This window comes from Jaculus jaculus, chromosome 11 (assembly GCF_020740685.1).
Source record: "Jaculus jaculus isolate mJacJac1 chromosome 11, mJacJac1.mat.Y.cur, whole genome shotgun sequence".
In the NCBI taxonomy this organism is placed as follows: Eukaryota; Metazoa; Chordata; class Mammalia; order Rodentia; family Dipodidae; genus Jaculus; species Jaculus jaculus.
The window spans coordinates 64,581,335-64,605,914 of NC_059112.1; the positions used below are offsets into that span (position 1 = coordinate 64,581,335).

The 24,580-nt window shown below is 37.6% G+C and overlaps 1 protein-coding gene across 1 annotated transcript in view; it reads left to right on the plus strand.

Annotated features, from left to right (window-relative positions):
- The window catches only part of Lekr1 (leucine, glutamate and lysine rich 1), a 319,603-nt gene that overhangs the window by 76,596 nt on the left and 218,427 nt on the right, over nucleotides 1-24,580 (plus strand). The window contains exon 2 of the mRNA XM_004652098.2: nucleotides 23,343-23,462. Within this exon, the coding sequence (XP_004652155.1) occupies nucleotides 23,343-23,462 (120 nt within the window). The remainder of the gene's footprint in view (nucleotides 1-23,342; nucleotides 23,463-24,580) is intronic.

Below are 24,580 nucleotides of genomic sequence, written 5' to 3' on the forward strand. Positions count from 1 at the left end.
ACCTTGTAGGTCTCTGTGATTAATAGCTCATTGTGGATGTTAACCACATCCTGGTACTGAGAGTTACAGAAAAATGCCAAAGGAAAAGAAAGAAGAAAAAGAAAGAAGATATAAAGAAAAAAAAAATAAAGGAGAAATTTAAGGTTAGGCATCATCTCACCCTCTCCAGGGCCCTTTGATTCAGGTGTGTCCTCTAACATCCTGATGAGGGTTCAATTTTAGTCTGCCTCCCATGATACAGGATTTTCTGGTATTACTTCCATTTGGGCTCAGTTTTGTGTCCCCCCCCCCCACATTAACCCTCCCTTCAAGCCCTACCCTTCCTATTGTCTAGGCATCAAGATGCCTATTAAGTATGTCAGCATCTCTGGTTGATCCAGATTAGGAGCCACAAATTAGTGAGACCATGCCATGATTGTCTTTCTGTGATTGTGTGAGTTTGCTGAGTATGATCTGTTCCAAGTTTGACCATCTTTCTACAGATTTCACTGTGTCATTTTTTCTAACTGCTGAGCAGAATTCCATCATGTAGATATATCACATTGTGGTTATCCATTCATCCAATGATGGGCACCTGGATTTATTCCAGTTCTTAGCTATTATGAATTGAGCAACTATAAACATGGTTGAGCAAGTATTTCTGAGGCATTGGGCTTTTAGGGTAAATGCCCAGTAAGGGAATAACTGGGTCTGTTGGTAACTCTATAGTCAACCTTTTTAGGAGTCACCATATTCATTTTCATAATGGTTTTACCAGCTTACATTACAAGCAACAGTAAGTGGGGGTTCTTATTTCTCCACATCTTCACTAACATTTGTTTTTACTTGATGTTTTAATGTTTGCTATCCTTACTGGAGTAAGGTGGAACGTGGAACCTCACAGTTGTTTTAATTAGCATTTCCCTGATGGTTAGGGATGTTGAACATTTTCTTAAGTATTTGTATTTCTTCCTCTGAGGACTCCATACTCAGTTCTCTGCCCCACTTTGTGAGTAGGTTGTTTGATTTTTTTTTTTTTTATTGTTTAGGTTTTTGAGTTCTTTGTAGATTATAGAAATTAGGACTCTGCCAGTTGTAGAGCTGGTAAAATTTCCTCCCATTCTGTGGGTAATCTACTGGCTCTGCTTATGGTATCTTTGTCTGTGAAAACCTTTTCAGCTTCATGAGATTCCAATGGTTGAATGATTGTTTAAGTTTCTGAGCTACTGAGGTTTTTTGAGGAAGTCTTGCCCCATTCCTATATCATGGAGTAATCCTCCTACTTTGTCTTCCAGTAGAAGATGAGTTTTAGGTCTTATATTGAGGTATTTGATCAATTTGGACTTCATTTTGTGTATGGCAAGATGTGTAGGTCTAGTTTCATTTTTCTGTATATGGTTATCCAGTTTGTTCAGAACCATTTGTTGAAAATGCTATCTTTTTTCTAGCCTACATGATTAGGACCTTTGTCAAAGATCAAGTAGCTGTAGTTACTTGACCTAAAGTCTGGATCTTCAGTTCTGTTCCATTGATCTATATTTTAATGCCAGTACCATGCTGTTTTTGTTACTATGTCTTTGTAATATAGCTTTAGATTAGGTATGATGATGCCTTCAGTGGTGTTTCTTTTGCTGAGGATATGCTTGGATATCCAAGGCCTATTTCCATTCCATATGAATTTTGAGATCATCTTTTTCTATCTCCATGAAGAATGACACTGGGATTTCTATGGATATTACATTAAATCTATATATTGCTCTATGTAGGATTGCCTTTTTCACAATGTTAATTCTGCCTACTCAGGAGCATGGGAAGTCTTTCCATTTTCTTAAGTCCTCCTCAATTTCTTCCATGAGTGTACTTTTTTTCATCTATGTCTTTAAATCCTTGGTTAGTGTTATCCCAAGGTATTTTATTTTTTGCTGTTGAGATGGAGCAGTGTCACTAATTTCTTTCTCTTTCTCTTTGTCCTTTGCATATAGAAAGGCTACTGACTTGTGTGCATTGATTTTGTATCTTGCTGCTTTACTGAAGGAATTAATCACCTTTAAGAGTCTTGAGATGGAGGCTCTTGGGTCCCTTATGTATAGGATCATGTCATCAACAAATAGGGCTAACTTGACTTCTTCCTTTACATGTTTTTTGTTTGTTTTTGTTTATCTTATTCATTTGAGAGTGACAGACAGAGAGAAAGAGGCAAAGAGAGAGAATGGGCATGCCAGGGCTTTCAGACACTGAAAATGAATTCTAGACGTGTGCTCCCCCTTGTGCATCTGGCTAACGTGGCTCCTGGGGAACCGAGTCTTAAACCAGGGTCCTTAAGCTTCACAGGCAAGTGCTTAACTGCTAAGCCATCCTCCAGCCCTTCCTTTACAATTTTTATCCCTTTTATTTCTTTCTCTTGTCTTATTGCATGGGCTAGGATTTATAGAGGAGCAGAGGTGAGAGTGGACACCCTGTTTGGTTCCTGATATCAGTGGGAATTCTATTAGTCTTTCCCCATAACTATTATTTGGACTTTAGGTGCTTTATAGATAGCCTTTATTATGTTGACATATAAACTGTCCATGCATATTCTCCCCAACATTTTGATCCTGAAGTGATGCTGTATTTTGTCAAAGGCCTTTCTGGATTTATTAAAATGATCATGCAGTTTTTGTTATTAAGTTTATTTATTGTGGTATATTATAATGACAGATTTCCATGTGTTGAACCAACCCTGCATTCCTTGAATAAAGCCTACTTGATGAAAGTGGATAATGCTTTTGATGTGTTGAATTTGGTTTGTGAGGATTTTGTTCAAGATCTTTGGGTCTAAGTTCATCAGGGATGTCAGCCTATTGTTTTCTTTTCTTGTATCTCTTTCTGGTTTTGGTATTAGGGTAATATTAGCTTCATAAAAGGAGTTGGAGAGCTTTGCCTATTCTCCAATTATGTGGAACACTTTGATAAAAATTGGTTTCAGTTCTTCCAAGAAGTTTTTGAGATAGTAATCAGTTGAGAGTCATCTGGTCCTGGAATCTTCTATTTGGGGATGTTTCTCATTTCCAGCTTGAGGGGTTTGAAAGGTTTGTTTAGGAGATTAATCTGTTCTCACTTTAGTTTTGGCAGGTGGCATATCTCCAAGAATTTATCCATTTCTTCCAGATTATCCAGTTTTGTGGGAGTAGAGGTTTTGGAAGTAAGTCCTGATGATTCTTCCAACTTCACATGTCTGTTGTGATCTCTCCTTCTCATTCCTAACTTTGTTAATTTGAAATCTCTCTCTCTCTTTTTCTTCTGCTTGATCAAATTGGCCAGGGGTTTATCAATCTTGTTTATTTTTTCAGTGAACCAGCTCTTTCTGTCATCAATTTTCTTGTTTTCTTAGTTTCCAATTCATTAATTTATTCTCTGATCTACATTCTTTCTTTCTTTCTGGAGCTTTTTGGGTTGTATTCTTCTTGTTTTTTCCAATGCCTTTATATGGATGTTTAGGTTTTTGATTTGGGATCTGTCCTTGTTGTGAATGCATTTAGTGCTATGAGTTTTCCCCTGAGGACTGCTCTCATTCTGTCCCATAAGTTTTGGTATGATGTGTTCTCACTGTCATTCAATTCTAGAAATTTTACAATTTCCTTTTTAAAAAAAAATTTCATCCACTGCACATTTATTGTTTAAAAGTGTGTTTCTCAGTCTCCAGGAACTGATGGAATTCCTGGTGTGTCTCTAGAGTTAATTTCTAGCATTTCAGCATTGTGGTTTTATATCATGCAGGATATTATGTTGACTTTTCTTAATATATGTAGGCAAGTTTTAGGGCCCACTATATGATCTATTTTGGAGAAGGTTTCATGGGTTGCTGAGAAGAATGCTTATTTTGTAAATTTTGAGTTGAATGTTGTGTAAATGTTTGTTAGGTCTAGTTGATCTATGGTGTTGTTGAGCTCTCTTACTTCACTCTTGATTTTCTGTTTGGGTGATCTGTTTGTTAATGACAGTGGAGTATTGAAATTCCCAACCATGATAGTGTTGGTGTTTATTTCTGTTTTGTTGTTATGTAGGTTTTGTTTTATGAATTGTGGTACACCAGTATTTGGTACATAAAGATTGATGATCATGATATTCTCATGTTGGATCATTCCCTTGATGAGTAAGAAGTGGCCTTCTTTGTCTTTTTTGATTACTTTTGGTTTAAAGTGTATTTTATCCTATATAAGTATAGAAACACTTGCTTGTTTCTTATTTCCATTCACTTGGAATATCTTTTCCCACCTTTTCACCCTGATGAGGTGGTGTTTTCCTTTAGTGGTAAGGTGGGTTTCTTGAAGACAGCAGATTGAGGATTCCATTTTTCTGATCCACCCTGTTAACTTGTGTCTCATGATGGGAGAATTAAGGCCATTAGAGTTTAGAGTAATAACTGTGAGGTTTGATTTAATCCCTGCCATATTGTGCTGTTGTATGGGGTTTGGTGTTTTCTTGAACTTTGTAGTTCCTCTAGGTTTGTATATTGTGGTCTGCATCTTGTAGGCTTTTGAGATTGATTGATTGACTCTCCTGTGTGGAGAATTTCCCAAAGTACTCTCTGTAGATTGGCTTTGTGCTCATATAGTTCTAGAGCTGATTTTTTTTTTATCATGGAAAGATTTCCTTTTACCATCTATTCTGAGGTATACTTTTTCTGTGTAATATAGTTTGGATAGAAAGCCATACATTCTTAGATGTTGAAGCGTTCCATTCCAGGCTCTTCTGGCTTGCAGGGTTTCAATTGATAAGTGTGAGGTAATTCTGATGCTAATGTCTTTGTATGTAATGTATGGTTTCTCTCTTGCTGCTTTTAGGACTTTCTCTTTGTTTTTGCTGTTTAGAATCTTAATGATAATATATCTTGGAGAGTTTCTCCTTTGGTCCAGTCTGTTTCGAGTCCTGTTAGCTTCTTGTATATTGATGGGGCTCTCTTTTGAGAGGGTATGGAAGTGTTCTTTGATCATTTTGTTGAATAAGTTCTCCATGACTTTGGTCTGAAATTCCTCCCCTTCTGATATATCCATGATCCAAATGTTGGGACATTTAAGGGTATCCCACATTTCCTTCATGTTCTGCTCCCCCCAAATTTTTGAATTTATTCAAGTTTTGGGACTCACTAACTATTTCTTCAGTCTTCCAGTTCTGAGGTTCTGTCCTTCACATGACTGACAGGGTTCCTTTAAAAATTATATTTTATTGACAACTTCTCTACTTCCAGACAATAAACCATGATAGTATCCTCCCCTCCCCGACCTTCCTCTTCACAACTCCACTCTCCATCAAATTCCCTCCCTCTCTTTTTGTCACTCTTTTTTTTTTTTGATGGCATCGGCTTTTTTTCCTATAATGAAGGACTTGTGAAAGTAAGCTTGGTGAGGTTGTGGATATTGGTGCCCATTTATATCTAGACAGTTGCATTGCAAGGAGTCATACCCTTCCTTTGGCTCTTACATTCTTTCTGCTACCTCTTCCATAATGAATCTTGAGCCTTGGAGGGTATGATAGAGATGTGTCAGTACTGGACACTGCTCCATAACTTCTTCTCAATACTATGTTGCCTTTTGGATTCTCCCAGTGGTCACCACCATCTGAAAAGAGAAGCTTCTTTAACCAGAAGTGAGAGTAGCATTAATATATCAATATTAACATTAAGTGTAGTGCTTTCAGAGCAATTTGGTGAGAATAATATATGCAGTTATCCAAACAAGAAAAGGCTTTATATCCCTAAGGCTTATGACCTCCCTTGCCATAGGCTTTTGATCAGGTTTCCAGTACTGGGCATGTATTCCCTCCCAAAGAGCAGGCATTAAGTCAAATTAGAGAGTAGTTGGTTTACCCCAGAGCAGATATGCCATTATTGCACTCATTCACTCATTTGGCCTGTCTGGCCAAACTTGAGGTTTCCAGTGTCCATTGTTTTCACCACTAATGACTTCTGTCTCCCATAAGGCTGCATACAGTGCAGATTTTTCCAGCTTTCAGTTGGCTACTCTATAGGGAGAATGTTTTCTGCTCAGCACCAGCTTGAATTCTCAGTGATTTTGCTACTCAGGCATGTGAAGTCTTCAGCAATATGATCTTACCATCTGTTTCTCAAGGGAAACCAAGGACCTTGGCAATAGTGTTTTAGAGGAAACAGGGACCTCCCTGGCCAATAACTCACTGGAAGGCATCCCATCCCTGTCACTGAAAATTTTCTAGTAGCAATCTATGGATTCTGGATGTGCCATTATTCAAGAAGGTAGATTTTCATATGTCTTATTCAGAATATCTTGAATTTTTGATTGACACTCCCCCCTCACGATTCTTTTACACAATCTCTTCCCCTGATCTTCCTTAGGCCTTTCCCCTCCCTGTAATCTGTTCTTCTACTTACATATGTACGATAGAATCCCCTTAAATCTTTCCCTCTCCTTCCTCCCTTATAGCTTTTTTCTAGCTTACTGGCCTTTGCTACCTATTTTTGGCTCCAGCTCATATAGAAGCCTATACATTTGTAGCTAGGATCCACATATGAGACAGAACATGCAACCTTTGGCTTCCTGGGCCTGGGTTACCTCACTTAGTATAATCCTTCCCAGATTCATCCATTTCCCTGAAAATTTCATTTTTCTTTACTGCTGAATAGAACTCCATTGTGTAAATGTACCACATCTTTATTATCCAATCATCTGTGGAGGGATATCTAGGCTGGGTCCATTTCCTAGGTATTGTGAATAGAGCAGCAATAAACATGGTTGTACAAGTATCTCTAAGGTAGTGAGAAGAATCACTAGGATATATGGCTAGGAGTGATATACCTGGATAATATGGAAAATCTATTTTTAGCTGTCTCAAGAACCTCCACACTGATTTCCCACCAATAGTGTAGAAGGGTTCCCCTTTTTTCTACATCCTTACCAATATTTATTTTCATGATGATAGTCTGAGAACCTTTTTCTTTTTGGTTTTTCGAGTAGGTTCTCTGCTCCAGACTGACCTGGAATTCACTAAGTAGTCTCAGGGTGGCCTCAAATTCATGGTGATACTCCTCCCTTTGCCTCCCCAGTGCTGGGATTAAAGGTGTGCACCACCATGTCTGGCTTGATAGCCATTTTCACAGGAGAGAGATAGAATCTCAAAGTAGTTTTAATTTGCATTTCCTTGATGGCTAAGGATGTAGAACACTTTTTTAGATGTTTATATGCTATCTATATTTCTTCTGATAAGCACTCTCTATTTAGTTCCATAGTCCATTTTTTTTTTTAAAGTGTTAAGGCTGATGGGCTCACGCCTTTATTTTATTTATTTATTTATTTATTTATTTATTTATTTATTTATTTATTTATTTATTTGAGAGCGTCAGACACAGAGAGAAAGACAGATAGAGGGAGAGAGAGAGAATGGGCGCGCCAGGGCTTCCAGCCTCTGCAAATGAACTCCAGACGCGTGCGCCCCCTTGTGCATCTGGCTAACGTGGGACCTGGGGAACCGAGCCTCGAACCAGGGTTCTTAGGCTTCACAGGCAAGCGCTTAACCGCTAAGCCATCTCTCCAGCCCCATAGTCCATTTTTTTAATTGGGTTGTTTGATATCTTATTTTTCTTTGAGTTCTTTGTATATTTTGGATATTAATCGTCTGTTAGATGTATAGATGGCAAAAATTTTGTCCCCTTATGTAGGATGTATCTTTGCTGTATTCACAGTGTCCTTTGATGTACAAAAGCTTTGTAATTTCATGAGATTCTAGTGGTCAATGAGTGGTTTTATTTCCTGAGCAACTGGGATTATGTTCAGAATGTCATTGCTCATGCAAATATGTTGAAGGGTTTTCCTTACTTTTTCCTTTAGCAGTTTCAGAATTTCAGGTCTGACATTAAGGTCTCTGATCCATTTGGACTTGATTCTTGGGTATGGAGAAAACAGGGACCTATTTTCATCCTTCTACATATAGATACCCAGTTTTTCCAGCACTACCAGTTGCAGAGACTGTCTTTTTTCCAATGGGTATTTTGCATTTTTGTTGAAGCTCAGATGGTTGTAACTGCCTGAGTTAACATCTGGGTCCTATATTCTGTCCCATAGATCTACATGTCTGTCTTTGTTCCAGTACCATGCTTTTTTTGTTACTATGGCTTTGTAATATAGCTTGAAATTGGGTATGGTGATAATACCAGCCTTATTTTTGTTGCTCAAAATTTTTTTGGGTGTTCGATGTTTTTTGTGCTACCATGCAAATTTTAGGGTTGTTTTTTCTCTCTCCATGAAGAATGCCATTGGAATTCTAACGTTGATTGCATTAAATGTGTAGATTGCTTTTTGTAAGATAGACATTTTCTCAATATAAATTCTTCCAATCCAAGGACATGAGATGTCGTTCCATTTCCTAGTGTCTTCTGCAATTTCTTTCTTGAGTGTTTTAAAGTTCTCATTGTAGAGATCGTTCACTTCCTTGATTAGGTTTAATTCCAAGGTAATTTTTTTAGGCAATTGTAAGTGGGAAAGATTCCCTGATTTCATCCTCTGACTGTTGGTTGTTTATCCTTTCATAGAATCAACTTTGTGTTTACTGGTTCTTTGGATTTTTTTTTTTTTGTTTCTGTTTCATTAATTTATGCCCTAATATTTATTATTTCTTCACAACTCTTGACTTTTGATTTGCCTTGTTCATCTTTTTCCAAGGCCTTAAGGTGAAGCATTAAATTGTTTACTTGTGTACTCTCTAATTTCTTTTTTTGTTGTTGTTTGTTTTGTTTGTTTTGTTTTTTGAGGTAGGGTCTCCCTAACTCAGGCTGACCTGGAATTCACTATGTAGTCTCAGGGTGGCCTTGAACTCATAGGATTCTCCTACCTCTGCCTCCCAAGTGCTGGGATTAAAGGTGTGTGTCACCACACCCAGCTCTCTCTAAATTCTTTTCTTTTCTTTTCTTTTTTTTCGAGGTAGGGTCTCACTCTAGCCCAGGCTGACCTGGAATTCACTATGGAGTTTCAGGGTGGCCGCGAACTCACGGCAATCTTCCTACCTCTGCCTCCCAAGTGCTGGAATTAAAGGTGTGTGCCACCACGCCTGGGTTTTTTCCCTCTAATTTCTTAGTAGAGGCCTTAAAGCTATAAATTTTCCTCATAGGACTGTCTTGTGTCCCAAATGTTTTGGTTGATATATTTTCATCATAATTTGAATCTATGAACTTATTGACTTCCTTTTTGATTTCTTGAATGACTCATTCATCATTCAATAGTGTACTATTTAGTCTCCATGAATTTCTGTTTGCTCTGTAGTTTTTCTTGCTGATTTGTAGTTTAATCCCATTGTGTTCAGATAAAGTACAAGGGATTATTTCAATGTTCCTGTATTTGTTAAAATTTGCTTTGTGTCCTAATATATGATCTATTTTGGAGAATGTTCTTTGTGCTGCTGAGAAAAATGTATATTCTGCAGTGTTTGGATAGAATGTTCTGTAGATACCTGCTAGGTCCATTTCTTCCATGACATCATTTAACTCAGATGACTCTCTGTTTATTTTTTACTGGGTTGATCTATCATTTGATGAAACTGGGGTACTGAAGTCACCCATTACAAATGTGTTTTGTGTTATCTGTTATCTTAAGTCTAATAGTGCTTGTTTGATAAAATTGGTAGCCCCCATGTTAGGTGCATATATGATTAGGATTGTAATGTCATCCTGTTGGAGTGTTTCTTTAATCAGTATAAAGTGACCTTCTTTATCTTTCCTCATTAATGTTGGTTTAAAGTCTATCCTGTGAGATTTAGGATAGCAAACACTGCTTGTTTCCATTTGCTTGAAATACCATTTTCCATCCTTTCACCCTAAGAAAGTATCTATTTGTTATGCAGAGATGAGTTTTCTGGAGACAAGAAACAGCAAAATCCTGCCTTTTAATCCAGTGTGCAAGCCTGTGTATTTTGGTTGGTGCATTGAGGCCATTGATATTAAGAGTTATTATTGAAATATTTGTGTTTATTCTTGCCATTCTTCTTGTTTTTTAGCACTTCCTGTTTTACCTTTACTCTCGTGTTTTAACTGTTATTTGAGTATGGGTTATTTTTTTTCTTTTCCTCATGTGTGTGCTTTGCTTTCTCTTCAGCATGAAGGATTCCTTGAAGTATTTTCTGTAGAGCTGGCTTAGTTGTCCTAAATTCCTTTAGCCTGTGTATGTTTTGGAATGATCTTATTTCTCCTTCCATTTGGATAGATAGCTCTGCAAGATAAAGTAATCTTAGGTAACAGGTGTTTTCTTTCAGAACTTGGAATACATTATTTCAAGCTCTTCTTGCTTTTAAAGTTTGTGTTGTCTAATCTGCTGTGTTACTGATGGGCTTGTTTTTTTATATGTGACTTGGTTTTTCTCTCTAACTTCTTTAAATATATTTTCTTTGGTTTCCATGTTTAGTTGTTTAATTATAACTTGTCAATGAGAGGTTCTTTCCAGGTTTTGCTGGTTGGTGTTCTAAAAGCTTCTTATATCTGCACTGGCATCTTTCCCAACTTGCAGAAAATTTTCTTTTATTATTTTGTTGAAAATGCATACTATGTCTTTGGATTTAAATTCTTCTCCTTTTTGCTATACCCTGATTTCTTTTTTATATATTTTTTTCTTTATTATTGACAATTTCCATAATTATAGACAATAAACCATGATAATTTTCTCCTCCCCTCTCCACTTTTCCCTTCACAACCACTCTCCATCATATCCCCTTCCCCTCTCAATCAGTCTCTTTTCTTTTCATGTAATCATCTTTCCCTCCTATTATACTTGTCATGTGTAGGTAGTGCCAGGCACTGTGAGTTCATGGATATGGATCTGGAAGACTGCCTTGTAAGAAGTTCTATCCTTCCTTCCTCTTCTGCAATGTACCCTGAGCCTTGTAAGGTGTGACAGAGATGTTTCAGTGCTGAGTACTCCTCTGTCACTATTATACCCTGATTTCTTATGTTGTCCCTACTATCTTGAATTTCCCATTCATACCTTCCTATTAGCTTGTCTTTCTGTTTGTTGGATTATATTAGATCTGCCACCTGGTCTTCTAGTTTAGATATTCTGTTCTCTCCTTCATCCACTGTACTTCTGAGACTTTCCACAGGGTTTTTTATTTGTTTGACTGTGTTTTATAGTGCCAGTGTTTCTGCTGTTTTAAATTCACTATTTCTATTTCCTTATGCATATCTTGTAATGACCTCCTTATTTCATTAAGCTTGTTTCTTGGAATTCCTTCAGGAATATTTCTTCTTTATCTCCTTTGTTTTCTTCTTTGATTCCTTTGATTTTTTTCTTTAATTTCTTTGAGTATAAATAAAATCATTTTTAAAAAATCTTTGTCAGGCATTTTATCTAAAACAGTCTCACTGGTCATTTTTGACTGATTTATAATTTTTTGGTGGGATTGTATTGTCTTGATTCTTTGTGTTTCTTGTATTGTAATGTAGAAAGTTTTTCATCCTGAGTTGATTTGATGCTTGGGTTTTCTAATTATGTGTTCTGCTCTTAGCCTTGGAAATCCAACTTTATGTACCTTCAGAGTGGGAGTTTAAGATGCCATGTGTAGCTCTTGTATTTCAGTGCAATCACAGAAGTGATCCTAGGTTTTGAGCTTGCCTGTTATTTTAGTATTCTAGTGGACTGGGTGGAGCAATTTACTAGCAAGATTCTAAAATACAACTGAGCAATATACACAGTAACTAAAAACCTGCACAGAGTATACAAGTGTGAGGATTGAAATAAACAGATAACTTGGTGAAGCCAAAATCCCCAAATGTGTGTGTGTGTTGCTCTACACCCTTAATCCTGTCAGCTGGGAGCTTGAGATTTCTGTTCTGAAATGGGTTCCAGGTCAGCCTGGGTCTGAATCTGACCCCACACCCAATAATGACAAAAGAAAAAGACAAAATCCCTATGAGTCTGAAAGCATCAAAGACAACAGTAGTCACCCCCCAAATACAGCTTAATTGAGAATGGTAAAGCCAAACATAAATATGTAACCCACAACCTGCCCTAACATAGAGAGATTAGCACTTCCAGTGTAGGCCTATGTAAGTGCTTTTTTTGTCAGTCTGCCTCATTACCTTTTGATGTGGCTTTCAATCTCACCAGTGCTGAGTGTCCACCTCTATCCCTTCGTGTTGTGCTGTGAATATGGTGCTCTGATCAGCTTTGCTGGATGCCCTACCACAAGGAGCTGAATATGTTCTTCAGAGGGCTGTGGTTCTGTTGGTTGGAGGACAGGAGACTGCAAGACACCTGGAGTTGTACTGGAACTGCTCAGCTGGTCCTGCCTATGTCCCGTTGTCTCCCCTTTAGATTTCTTGACTTTGCAAGTTAGCTGATTCATTTGAAAAATCCCCTGCTTTGGTCTCTGCTTCTTCAGCTGGGGACTAGGCTGGTGTACAGATCTGCATGGGTCCACATAGGGGGTCTGCAAGCTCCTCAGTGGGATTATGGCTGATTTAATCCTTTCTGATAGATCTTAGTTTCTCCTGCTTCTCCGTTGTGGCCAATACAAACCTATATACCTTCACTTTTCTGGAAAAGGGTGTATTTTGTTGTGGTTTTGCTCAAATCCCTCCATGGGCTGGATTGGAGTGACTTCTATGCAGTCATTTTACCTGGAAGTCTTCTTAAAATAGATGTTTTATGTCAAATTTACAATCTGTAAATTACAAATTGCCTTTTCTTCCTAATAACAATTCTTGGCATTATTTCCCTACCATGACAGGGTTCTTCTTCATTTTTAAAATAATATTACATACAATCATAATTTATTTCACCTTTCAAATAATGTGGTGGTTTGACTGATGTACCCCATAGTCTTATGTGCTCTGCATACTTGGACCCAAGCTGGTAGCTATTTGAGAGCTGGAGCCTTGCTGGAGGAGGTGCGTCACTTGGGGCAGGCCTTGGGATATTGTAGCCCAAGCCCCCTTTACCAGAGTTAGGTAACTTTTGTTGTTACCTCCCAGCTGCTGTGGCAAGACATGATGCCTAGCTTCTCTACCATGCCATGGTGAGATTTCTCCCCTGCCCCCCTGAGACCATAACCTTTCCTTCTATAAGCTTCTTTTGGTTGTGTGTGTTGTCTAAAGCAATGAAAAGGTAACTTCTGCAAATAATGACCAGGGATGCAAATATATTGGTCATGAAAAGTGGCCATGAAGTTTTTTTTTGTTTTATCTGGAACAATACTATATCACTTCCAAAGTCTAAAATGCACATATTCTTTTATACTACAGTTTATATTGCAGATACATTTGATATGTTCAAACTATTCATGCATTTGTACAAGTTATTCTTTTGTACCTTTTAAATGTGTAATAATTTTAGACTATGAAAAGTTGCAAATAGAGGTCACAAATACCAATCTTCTCCTAAATTTAATACTTAGATAACTGTGATTTGATTAACTGACTTCCAGATTTTATTTGATTTTACTATCTTTACTAATATTCTTTTTTTCCAATCCATAATTTAATCTAGAATCTTGGTATATTCAGAGTTCACATTTCCTCAGTCTTCTTTATCTATGACAGCTTCTCAGCCTTTGTTTTTCATGATTTTGTGGGTTTTAAAAATTCTGGTTGCTTTATACAAAAATATTGCAATTTGCATTTGTCTGACAATATCAGTAATTATGCTGTGACCACTCATTTTTGGCAGAAATGCTACAAATGTTATTGGCTTCCCAGTGTGTCTTATCAGGGTGTAAATGATGATATCAACATGTCTTATTACTGGTAAGGTTACCCTTGGTAACTTGGCTTAAAGTGGTGGTTGTGAGGTTATTATTCTGTAAAGTTATTACTTCCCCCTTTTAAGTAATAAATATCTTGGGATAGATGCCTTGAAATTATATAGATTGTGCTTTTCCTGAAACATACAGTCATTTTAAAGTAATGATCAATACAATTTACCCAAGGTAGTTATTTACTGTGTTCTTATCAAGATTTTCTCTATTAGTATTCATTATACCTTTATTACTTAAAATTTCTCAGTGAGGAAGAACACTCTTCTCCCATTTATTCATTTATCTGTTCAATTCTTATAGCAATGTGGACTTATTTTTGTTTTCTGGATTTTGTTTGTTTAGTTTTATTTAATTTGAGATATATATATATATATATATATATACATATATATATATATATATATATATATATATATATATATATATGGAGAGAGAGAGAGAGAGAGAGAGAGAGAGAGAGAGAGAGAATGGGTGTGCCAGAGCCTCCAGTCACCTTGTGCATCTGGCTTAAATGGGTCCTGGGGAATTGAGCCTTAAACCAGGGTTCTTAGGCTTCACAGGCAAGTGCTTAACCACTAAGCCATCTCTCCATCCTATGTTTTCTGGATTTTTAGCGTGGGGCATTTTCAGACATTCAGTCTCTCAGTGTTTATGTAAAACTCAGAGTTTTTCTACCAAAAGAGGGAGAAGGACTTCAGAATAAGTATATAGATGTGTAAGTTATACTAAATGGAGAAGAAAGCTGGACAGATGACTTAGAGGATAAGGTGCTTGCTTTCAAGGCCAAAGGGCCCAGGCTTGATAACCTAGTACCCATGTAAGCCACAGGCACAAGGTGGCACATGTGTCTGGAACTTGTTTGCAGTGGCTAGAGGCCCTGGCTCACCCATTCTGTCTGTCTGTCTGTCTGTCTCTCTCTCTCTCTCTCTCCATCTTTCTCTCTCAAATAAATAAATAAAAATATGTAAGGTATTGAAAGGAGCTGAAGGTCTGGACATGGTGGTTAAAGTCTCTTTACTGCAAAGCCTGATGACCCAGGTTTGATTCTCCAGTACCCACATTAAGCCAGATGCATAAAATTATTCATGAGTCTGGAGTTTGTTTGCAGTGGCAGGAGATCCTAGTGCACCCTTCTTCATCCACACTTTCTTTCAAATAAATAAACACAATATTTTAGCTGGATGGATGTGGTGGCGCATATCTTTTATCAGGAAGCAGAGGTAGCTGTGAGTTTGAGGCGATCCTAAGACTACATAATGAATTCCAGGTCATTCTGGCCTAGAATGAGACCCTACCACAACAATCCTTATTAAATAAATAAATATAAAAAAGAGATAAAGGCAGTTTCTGACAAGAGAGGATATCCCATGTGATATTCATGTAATCAAACCATATCATAAGCTGCCTAGAGAGGGAACTCTGGAAATACTACTTCCTGGGAAGGAAGTGATGTGGAAAGGGTGTATGCTGTGTCAGAAAGTACTAAGAGGAAAGTGACAGCTCTGCCAATGCTGGGAGAATAAGCAGTGGCAGGTACATAGAAAAAGAAGCACAAAAGTAGCTAATTTCTAATTCTAAGAACAGTTAAAAATATAGATGATAACAAAGGTAATCTTGCATACTACATGGCTCACCAGTGAAGAATGATGTTAATGCTGAATGCAATTTAACAAAAAGTATTACTGGGAGGATGTGGAAATAGGCAAGTGTAAGTGTCTAGTTACATCGAAGAGGATTTCTTTTTATTAACTGTCTACCCACATCTCTACTTCCCTTCCCTTACTTTAGTGACAGAACTAATGTACTTAGAAGCCAGTTTGTCCCAGTTCAAAGAATGTATCTCCAAGTTTTATTTGTAGACAAGTGTGAGTGGTCTAACCCCAGAAGAAATATTCAATAGCACGTTGAGGATATGTTTGCTTGTTTGTTTTTGTTTTGCTTGTTTTACAAAATATTCTGTTGCTGGTAGTCTGAACTGAGAATGTAATAGTTGGAGTATCTGTCATATTATAGACTGTGATAATAAAGAACACATACCAAAAATGATAGGCCAGAGAGTTGGAAGGGTCCTGGGGTCTTATAATGTCCCGGCTAGCAGAGAGTTGAACAAGGACTCAAGGAGAACCTAACCTAGGTGGGAAAAGGCAAACAGACATGAGAAGGAGACCATGCTAGGTGTTTGTCAAGGCCTCAGAGTCTTTATTTTTTACACAATGGGTATATAGGGGAAGAAAAGTGGGCGAATAAGCTGGCTGACATGATTTAGGGCTTTGGAATTGTCAGGAAACCTAGAGGGGATGTAATTAGGTGTTCATCTAATCTTGCCTCAATGGCTTAACATCCTGACTGCACCAGGCTTCACATCCTGACCATAAACTGGCCTTTTGCAAAAGATAAGATTTGGTAAGCAGTTGCAGACTGATGTTCCAGAAGTACCTAACAGAAAGCTGGATGGACCAGCTTTCTGAGTAATGAGTCAGCTTATGAGCGGGCCCAGGCAAAATGGAGAGGCTTTTGCTCTATGGCTCCCGACATTATAACACTACAGGCTTTACAAAGCTATCACTTTTGCATTTTTTTGACACATAGTCTTGCTATGAGAACTTTGCTTGTATGGAACTGATTGTGGGGTCCATGATTCCTCGGGAGGCCATTAACTTTTTTATTTTAATTAATACACAGTCCATTCATTATACTATTTGGAGAATACAGAACAAAAACTCTGCTTTCCTTCAGTGTTATTTTTATTTATTTATGTTTGTTTTGTTTTTCAAAGTAGGGTCTCACTCTACCCCAGGCTGACCTGGAATTCTTTCTGTAGTCTTAGGGTGGCCACAAACTCATAGTGATCCTACCCCTGCCTCCCAAGTGCTAGGAATAAAGGCCTGAGCCACCATGCCTAGCCAGTATTCTTTTTCTAAAAAAAAAATTATTTGCAAGCAGGCAGTGAAAGAGAGGGGAAGAGGGAGAGATTGAGAGAATAAGCCTGCAAACGAACTCCAGATGCTACTTCACTTTGTGCATCAGGCATTATGTGAGCACTGAGGAATTGAACCTGAGTCTTGTTTTGCAAACAAACACCTTTCACCACTGAAGCACCTTTCATCACTGAACCATCTCTCCAGCCTACCTTCAGTATTTCCATTTTTTCTTCACCTACAAGTTTAACTCTTCTCTCCTGAAATAATGACTGTTTGGTGAGTTTTCCTGAATTAAAAAAAAAAAAATTAAGACAAGGTCTCAACTACCCCAAGCTGATCGTGAACTCATGGTGATCATACTACCTCATTCACTCAAGTGCTGGGATTATAGGCATGAGCCATCACACCCAGCTCAATAATGATTACTTTTGTATACAGTCATTTTTCATATTCAGTATAAAGATACAAACTTTTCTTTGTCATCTTGTATACATATATTTATTTGTTTTGTTTTCTAAGGCAGAGTTTCTGCCTAGTCCAGGATGTCCTATGTATTTCACTATGTAGTCTCAGGATGGCCTTGAACTCATGGTGATCCTCTTACCTCTGCTTCCCAAGTGCTGGGATTAAAGGCATGCACCACCATGCCTGCCTTTGTCTACTTATTGTTTTTTTTTTCTTTTTTAAAAATTTTTATTAACATTTTCCATGATTATAAAATATATCCCATGGTAATTCCCTCCCTCCCCACCCCCACACTTTCCCATTTGAAATTCCATTCTCCATCATATTACCTCCCCATTACAATCATTGGAATTACATATATACAATATCAACCTATTAAGTATCCTCCTCCCTTCCTTTCTCTACCCTTTATGTCTCCTTTTTAACTTACTGCCCTCTGCTACTAAGTATTTTCATTCTCACACAGAAGCCCAGTCATCTGTAGCTAGGATCCACATATGAGAGAGAATATGTGGCACTTGGCTTTCTGGGACTGGGTTACCTCACTTAGTATAAAACTTTTCATGTCCATCCATTTTTCTGCAAATTTCATAACTTCATTTTTCTTTGCCGCTGAGTAGAACTCCATTGTATAAATGTGCCACATCTTCATTATCCACTCATCTGTTGAGGGACATCTAGGCTGGTTGCATTTCCCAGCTATTATAAATTGAGCAGCAATAAACATGTTTGAGCACATACTTCTAAGGAAATGAGATGACTCCTTTGGATATATGCCTAGGAGTGCTACAGCTGGGTCATATGGTAGATCAATCTTTAGCTGTTTTAGGAACCTCCACACTGATTTCCACAATGGCTGGACCAGATTGCATTCCCACAAGCAGTGTAGAAGGGTTCCTTTTTTTCCACATCCCCGGCAACATTTATGATCATTTGTTTTCATGATGTTGGCCAATCTGACAGGAGTGAGATGGAATCTCAATGTAGTTTTAATCTGCATTTCCCTGATGACTAGTGACGTAGAACATTTTTTAGATGCTTATATGCCATTCGTATTTTTTCCTTTGAGAACTCTCTGTTTAACTTGATAGCCCATTTTTTGATTGGCTTGTTTGATTCCTTATTATTTAACTTTTTGAGTTCTTTGTATATCCTAGATATTAAACCTCTATCAGATACATAGCGGGCGAAGATTGTTTCCCATTCTGTAGGTTGCCTCTTTGCTTTTGTAACTGTGTCCTTTGCAGTGCAAAATCTTTGTAATTTCATGAGGTCCCAGGGATTAATCTGTGGTTTTATCACCTGAGCAATTGGGGTTGTATTCAGAAAGTCTTTGCCAAGACCAATATGTTGAAGGGTTTCCCCTACTTTTTCCTCTAGCAGTTTCAGAGTTTCCGGTCTGATGTTAAGGTCTTTAATCCATTTGGACTTAATTCTTGTGCATGGCAAGAGAGAAGAATCTACTTTCATCCTTCTGCAGATATATATCCCTTTTTCCCAACACCATTTGCTGAAGAGGCTGTCTCTTCTCCAATGAGTATTTTTGGCATTTTTATCAAATATCAGGTGGCTATAGCTACTTGGGCTTACATCTGGGTCCTCTATTCTGTTCCACTGATCTACATGTCTGTTTTTGTGCCAGTACCATGCTGTTATTGTTACTATGGCTCTGTAGTATAGGTTAAAATCAGATATGGTGATACCACCAGCCTCATTTTTGTTGCTCAGTATTATTTTAGATATTTGAGGTTTTTTGTGATTCCAAATGATTTTTTTGGATTGTTTTTTTTCTATTTCATGAAGAAAGCCTTTGGAATTTTGATAGGGATTGCATTAAATGTGTAGATTGCTTTAGGTAAGATTGCCATTTTCACAATAGTGATTCTTCCAATCCAGGAACAAGGGATGTTTCTCCACTTTCTAGTGTCTTCTGCAATTTCTCACTTGAGTGTTTTAAAGTTCTCATTGTAGAATTCTTTACTTCCTTGGTTAGGTTTATTCCAAGGTACTTTATTTTTTTTTGATGCAATTGTGAACAGGAGTGATTCTCTGATTTCATCCTCTGTGTTTTTGTTGTTAGCATATATTTGAAGGCTACTGATTTCTGTGTATTTGTTTTTATCTTGCTGCATGGCTGTAGGTTTTCATCAGCTCTAACAGTTTGCTAGTAGAGTCTTTAGGGTCGTTTATGTATAGAATCAGGTCATCTGCAAATAATGATAACTTGATCTCTTCCTTTCCAATTTGTATCCCTTTTATGTGTGTCTCTTGCCTTATTGCTATGGCTAAGACTTCCAAAACTATATTAAATAAATGTGGGGACAGTGGACACCCTTGTCTTGTTCCTGATTTTAGTGGAAAAGCTTCCAGTTTTTCCCCATTTAGTAATATGTTGGCTGTAGGCTTGTCAGAAATAGGCTTTATTATATTGAGATATGTTCCTTCTATTCCCAGTCTCTGTAGGACTTTTATCATGAAGGGATGTTGGATTTTGTCAAATGCTTTCTCTGCGTCTAATGAGATGATCATGTGATTTTTGTCCTTTAACCCATTTATGTAATATATTACATTTATAGGTTTGTGTATGTTGAACCATGCCTGCATCTCTGGGAGAAAGCCTACTTGGTCAGGGTGAATGATCTTTTTGATATATTCTTGTATTCTGTTTGCCAATATTTTGTTGAGAATTTTTGCACCTATGTTCATGAGGGAGATTGGTCTGTAATTTTCTTTTTTTGTTCTATCTTTGCCTGGTTTTGGTATCAGGGTGATGCTGGCCTATTGGAGGAGTTTGGTAGAATTCCTTCTTTTTCTATTTCCTGGAAAAGCTTAAGAAGCAATGGTGTTAGCTCTTCCTTAAAAGTCTGGTAAAATTCAGCAGTGAATCCATCTGGGCCTGGGCTTTTGTTAGTTGGGAGATTATTGATAACTGTTCGGATCTCCATGTTTGTTTTAGATCTATTTAAGTGATTAATCTCATTTTGATTTAATTTAGGTAGGTCATATAGATCAAGGAAATCATCCATTTCATTCAGATTTTCATATTTTGTGGAGTATATGCTTTTATAGTATGTCCCTATGATTTTTTGAATTTCTCTGGAATCTGTTGTGATATTACCTTGTTCATCTCTGATTTTATTAATTTGTGACTCTTCCCTCTTTCTTTTGGTCAGATTTGCTAAGGGTTTATCAATCATGTTTATCCTTTCAAAGAACCAACTCTTTGTTTCATTAATTCTTTGGATTGTTTATTTGTTTCTATTTCATTAATTTCTGCCCTAATCTTTACTATTTCTTCCCATCTACTGACGTTTGGTTTGCCTGTTCTTCTTTTTCCAAGGCTTTAAGGTGAAGCATTAGGTCGTTTACTTGCGACCTTTCTAATTTCTTAATATAGGCACTTAAGGCTATAAATTTACCTCTTAGAACTGCCTTCATTGTGTCCCAGAGATTTTGGTATGTTGTGTTCTCATTATCATTTGACTCTATAAAGTTTTTGAATTCCTTTTTGATTTCTTCATTGACCCATTCATCATTTAGTAGTGTATTGTTTAGTTTCCATGATTTTGTGTATGCTCTATAGCCTTTCTTGCTACTGATTTGTAGTTTATTTCCATTGTGGTCAGATAGAATGCAAGGAATTATTTCAATTTCCTGAATTTGTTATGATTTGCTTTGTGTCCTAATATATGGTCTATTTTAGAGAATGTTCCAGGTGCTGCTGAAAAGAATGTATATTCTGCAGCCTTTGGATGAAATGTCCTGTATATATCTGTTAAGTCCATTCCTTCTATGACCTCATTTAGTCCAGATGCCTCTCTGTTTATTTTTTCCTGGGATGACCTGTCAATTGATGAGAGTGGGCTGTTAAAGTCACCCACCACCACTGTGTTTGGTGTTATCTGTGACCTTAGTTCTAATAGTGTTTGTTTGAGGAATTTGGGATCCCCCATGTTAAGTGCATATATGTTTAGGATTGTAATGTACTCCTGTTGGAGTGTGCCCTTAATCAATATAACGTGACCTTCCTTATCTTTCTTGACTAATGTTGGACTAAAGTCTACCCTGTCCGATACTAGGACAGCAACCCCTGCTTGTTTTCTAGGCCCATTTGCTTGAAACACCGTCTTTCAACCTTTCACCCTAAGGTAATGTCTATCCTTTGTAGAACGGTGAGCTTCTTGGAGACAACAAGTTGTAGGATCCAGCTTTTTAACCCAGTCTGCGAATCTATGTCTTTTCATTGGTGCATTGAGGCCGTTGATATAAAGAGATATTATTGAAAGGTGTGTATTTATGTTTGCCTTTTTTTTTTTTTTTTTGTGGTTCTGGTTCTACCTGTGCTCTCTTCTGTTAACTAGTATTTGAGTATTGCTTGTTTTTTCTAGGTTCCTTATATGTGTGCTTTTCCTTTTCTTCAGCATGGAGGATTCTATCAAGTATTTTCTGTATAGCTGGTTTTGTCTTCAAATAGTCCTTTAACCTGCTTCTGTCATGGAATGTCCTTATTTCTCCATCTGTTTGTATGGATAACTTTGCAGGATAACGTAACCTTGGTTGACAGTTGTTATCTTTCAGAACTTGGAATATATCACTCCAAGCCCTTCTGGCTTTAAAAGTTTGTGTTGAATAATCTGCTGTAATCCTGATGGGCTTACTTATGTAGGTGACTTGATTTTTCTCTCTAACTGCTTTCAATATTTTTTCTTTGGTGTGTGTGTTTGGAAGTTTGATTATAATATGGCGAGGAGAGGTTCTTTCCAGGTTTTGTCTGGCTGGGGTTCTAAAGGCTTCCTGTATGTGTATTGGCACTTCTTTCCCAATTTGGTGGAAATTTTCTTCTATGATTTTGTTGAAGACTCCTACTATGCCTTTTGAGTGAAATTCTTCTCCTTCTACTATGCCCTGAATTCTAATATTTGATATTTCATAGTTTCCCAAATATCTTGAAATTCCCACTCATACTTTTCTATAAGTTTGTCTTTCTCTTTGTTGGACTGTATTAGATCTGCCACCTGGTCTTCTAGCTTAGATATTCTGTCCTCTCCCTCATCCATTCTACTGGTGAGATTTTCTACAGAGTTTTTTATTTCATTAACTGTGTCTTCATTGCTAGTAATTCTGACTGGTTTTTCTTTATTATTTCTATTTCCTTATTTATGTCTTGTATTGCCTTTTTTATTTCATTAAATTGGTGTCCTGCATCTTCTTTGATTCCTTTGATTTCCTCTTTAAGTTCCTCTTTGACTCCTTTGATTTGTTCTCTGACTTCTTTGAACATATTTACAATCATTCTTTTGAAATCTTTTTCAGGCATTTCCTCTAACTCATTCTCACTGGAGGTCATTTCTGATGCATTAAGACTTTTAGGTGGATTTATATCGTCTTGCTTTTTAGTGTTTCTTGCGTTATAATGTATATATTTTTGCATCTTGGATTAAGTTAATGCTTGTATTTTCTAGCTAGCTGAGTATTCTTAGCTGTATCAATTGATTTGATGTTATATATTTTCAGCGTAGGAGCTTAAGGTGTTAGATGTGGCTCTTAAGACTCTGAGAGTATCTACAAAGGTGTTCCTAGGGGTTGAGTTTCCCTGCTATGGGAGTATTCAAGTAGGCTGAGTGGAATAAAACACCGGTAGATTCTAAAAGTTAACTAAACACTGTACCCATTCAGTCAAATACAGCCCCAAGTGTGTATGCCAGAGTAGTTATTATAACAACCAGATCCTGTATCAATACAGAGGTTAAGATTTCTGGTCTGTTGAGGGATCCCAGTCAGCTTGTGACAAAGTGAGACCCTTCCCTGGTGCAATCCCAGTTACCTTGGATGAGTGGTGTGAGGGGAAGCTCCTGCACCTGGCTTTTCCTGCGGCTGTAGCCGAGTCTGGCGGCTTTCTGGTGCGCCCTGCCACCATGGTGGTTGGCAGAGCTGCCGGAGCCACTTTTGCCGGCCTGTGTGGGCTCTGGATGCTCTGGATCTCCTCTACTTCTCCACTGCCGCTTCAGTTTCCTATACACCTCACTTTTTAGTAAAAGTGTGTATTTTGCTGAGGTTTTTTGGTCTTTTTTCCCCGCAGGCTGCTTTGGTGTGGTACCTACGCCGCCATCTTAACTGGAAGTCCTGTCTACTTGTTTTTATTAAACTATATTTCAAGTTTAACTTAAAATTGTATTTATCAGGATATACCTAAGCTCATTATGGATATTCCTTATTTATTTATATTTTTAGAATTCAAGATGTGAACATACAGTTAAAAAGTCAACAGAATGAATTTCAGAGAGTACAGAATGAGTCAAGTCATTTGCAAAATGAATTAAAAATTAAGCAGAAACAACTGCAAGTCTTCAGGTAAGATTATTTTCATTTATTTATTTCATATGCATATATATATTTATTGACACATTCCATACTTACAGACAATAAACTATAATATTTCCTTCCTCTCCCTCACTTTCCCCTTCACAACTCTGCTCTCCATCATATCCTTTCCCTCTCTATATTAGTTTCTCTTTTAATTTGATGTCATCATCTTTTTCTCCTATCATGAGGGTCTTGTGTAGGTCATGTGTATCAAGGCCAATTTCTGTCTGGGCAGTTGCATTGTAAGGAGTGGTACCCTTCTTTGGCTCTTATGTTCTTTCCACCACCTCTTCTGCAATGGACCCTGAACCTTGAAGGGTGTGATAGAGATGTTTCAGTGCTGGACACTCCTCTGTCCCTTCTTCTCAGCACTATGTTGTCTCTTGGGTAATCTTAGTGGTCATCGCCATCTGAAAAGAAATTTCTCTAACCATAAGTGAGAGTAGAACTAATATATTAATGTGAACATTAAGTGTAGTGCTTTCAAGGCAGTTTGGTGAGAATGATATATACATTTATCCAGAGAAGAGTAGGCTTTATGCCTCTAAGGCTCATGATCTCCCTGCCATAGGCGTTTGATTAGGTTTAGAGTACCAGACATGTATTCCCTCCCATAGAGTCCAATTAGAGAGCAGTTGGTTTTCTCCACAGCTGACATGCCACTGTTGTACTTGTTTAGTCATTTGGCCTGTCTGGCCAAACTTGACGCTTCCAGTGTCCACTGTTTTCACTACTCATGACTTCTGTCTCCCATAAAGCTGCATACAGTGCAGCTTTTTCCAGCTTTCAGTTGGCTAAGCTACAGAGAGAAGGTTTTCTGCTCAGTGCCAGCTTGATTTCTCAGTGACTTTGCCGCTTCGGCATGTGAAGTCTTCAGCAATAGGGTCTTACCATCTATCTCTCAAGGGAAACCAAGGGCCTTGGCAATAGCCTGTGATGATTTGGAGGAAACAGGGACCTCCCTTGCCAACAACTCACTGGAAGGTATCCCATCTCTGTCATTGAAAATTTTCTAGTAATAATCTATGGCTTCTGGATATGCCATTAATGTAAAAAATAGATATTTATATGTTTTATTCAGAATGTCTTGAATTTTGATTGACCCT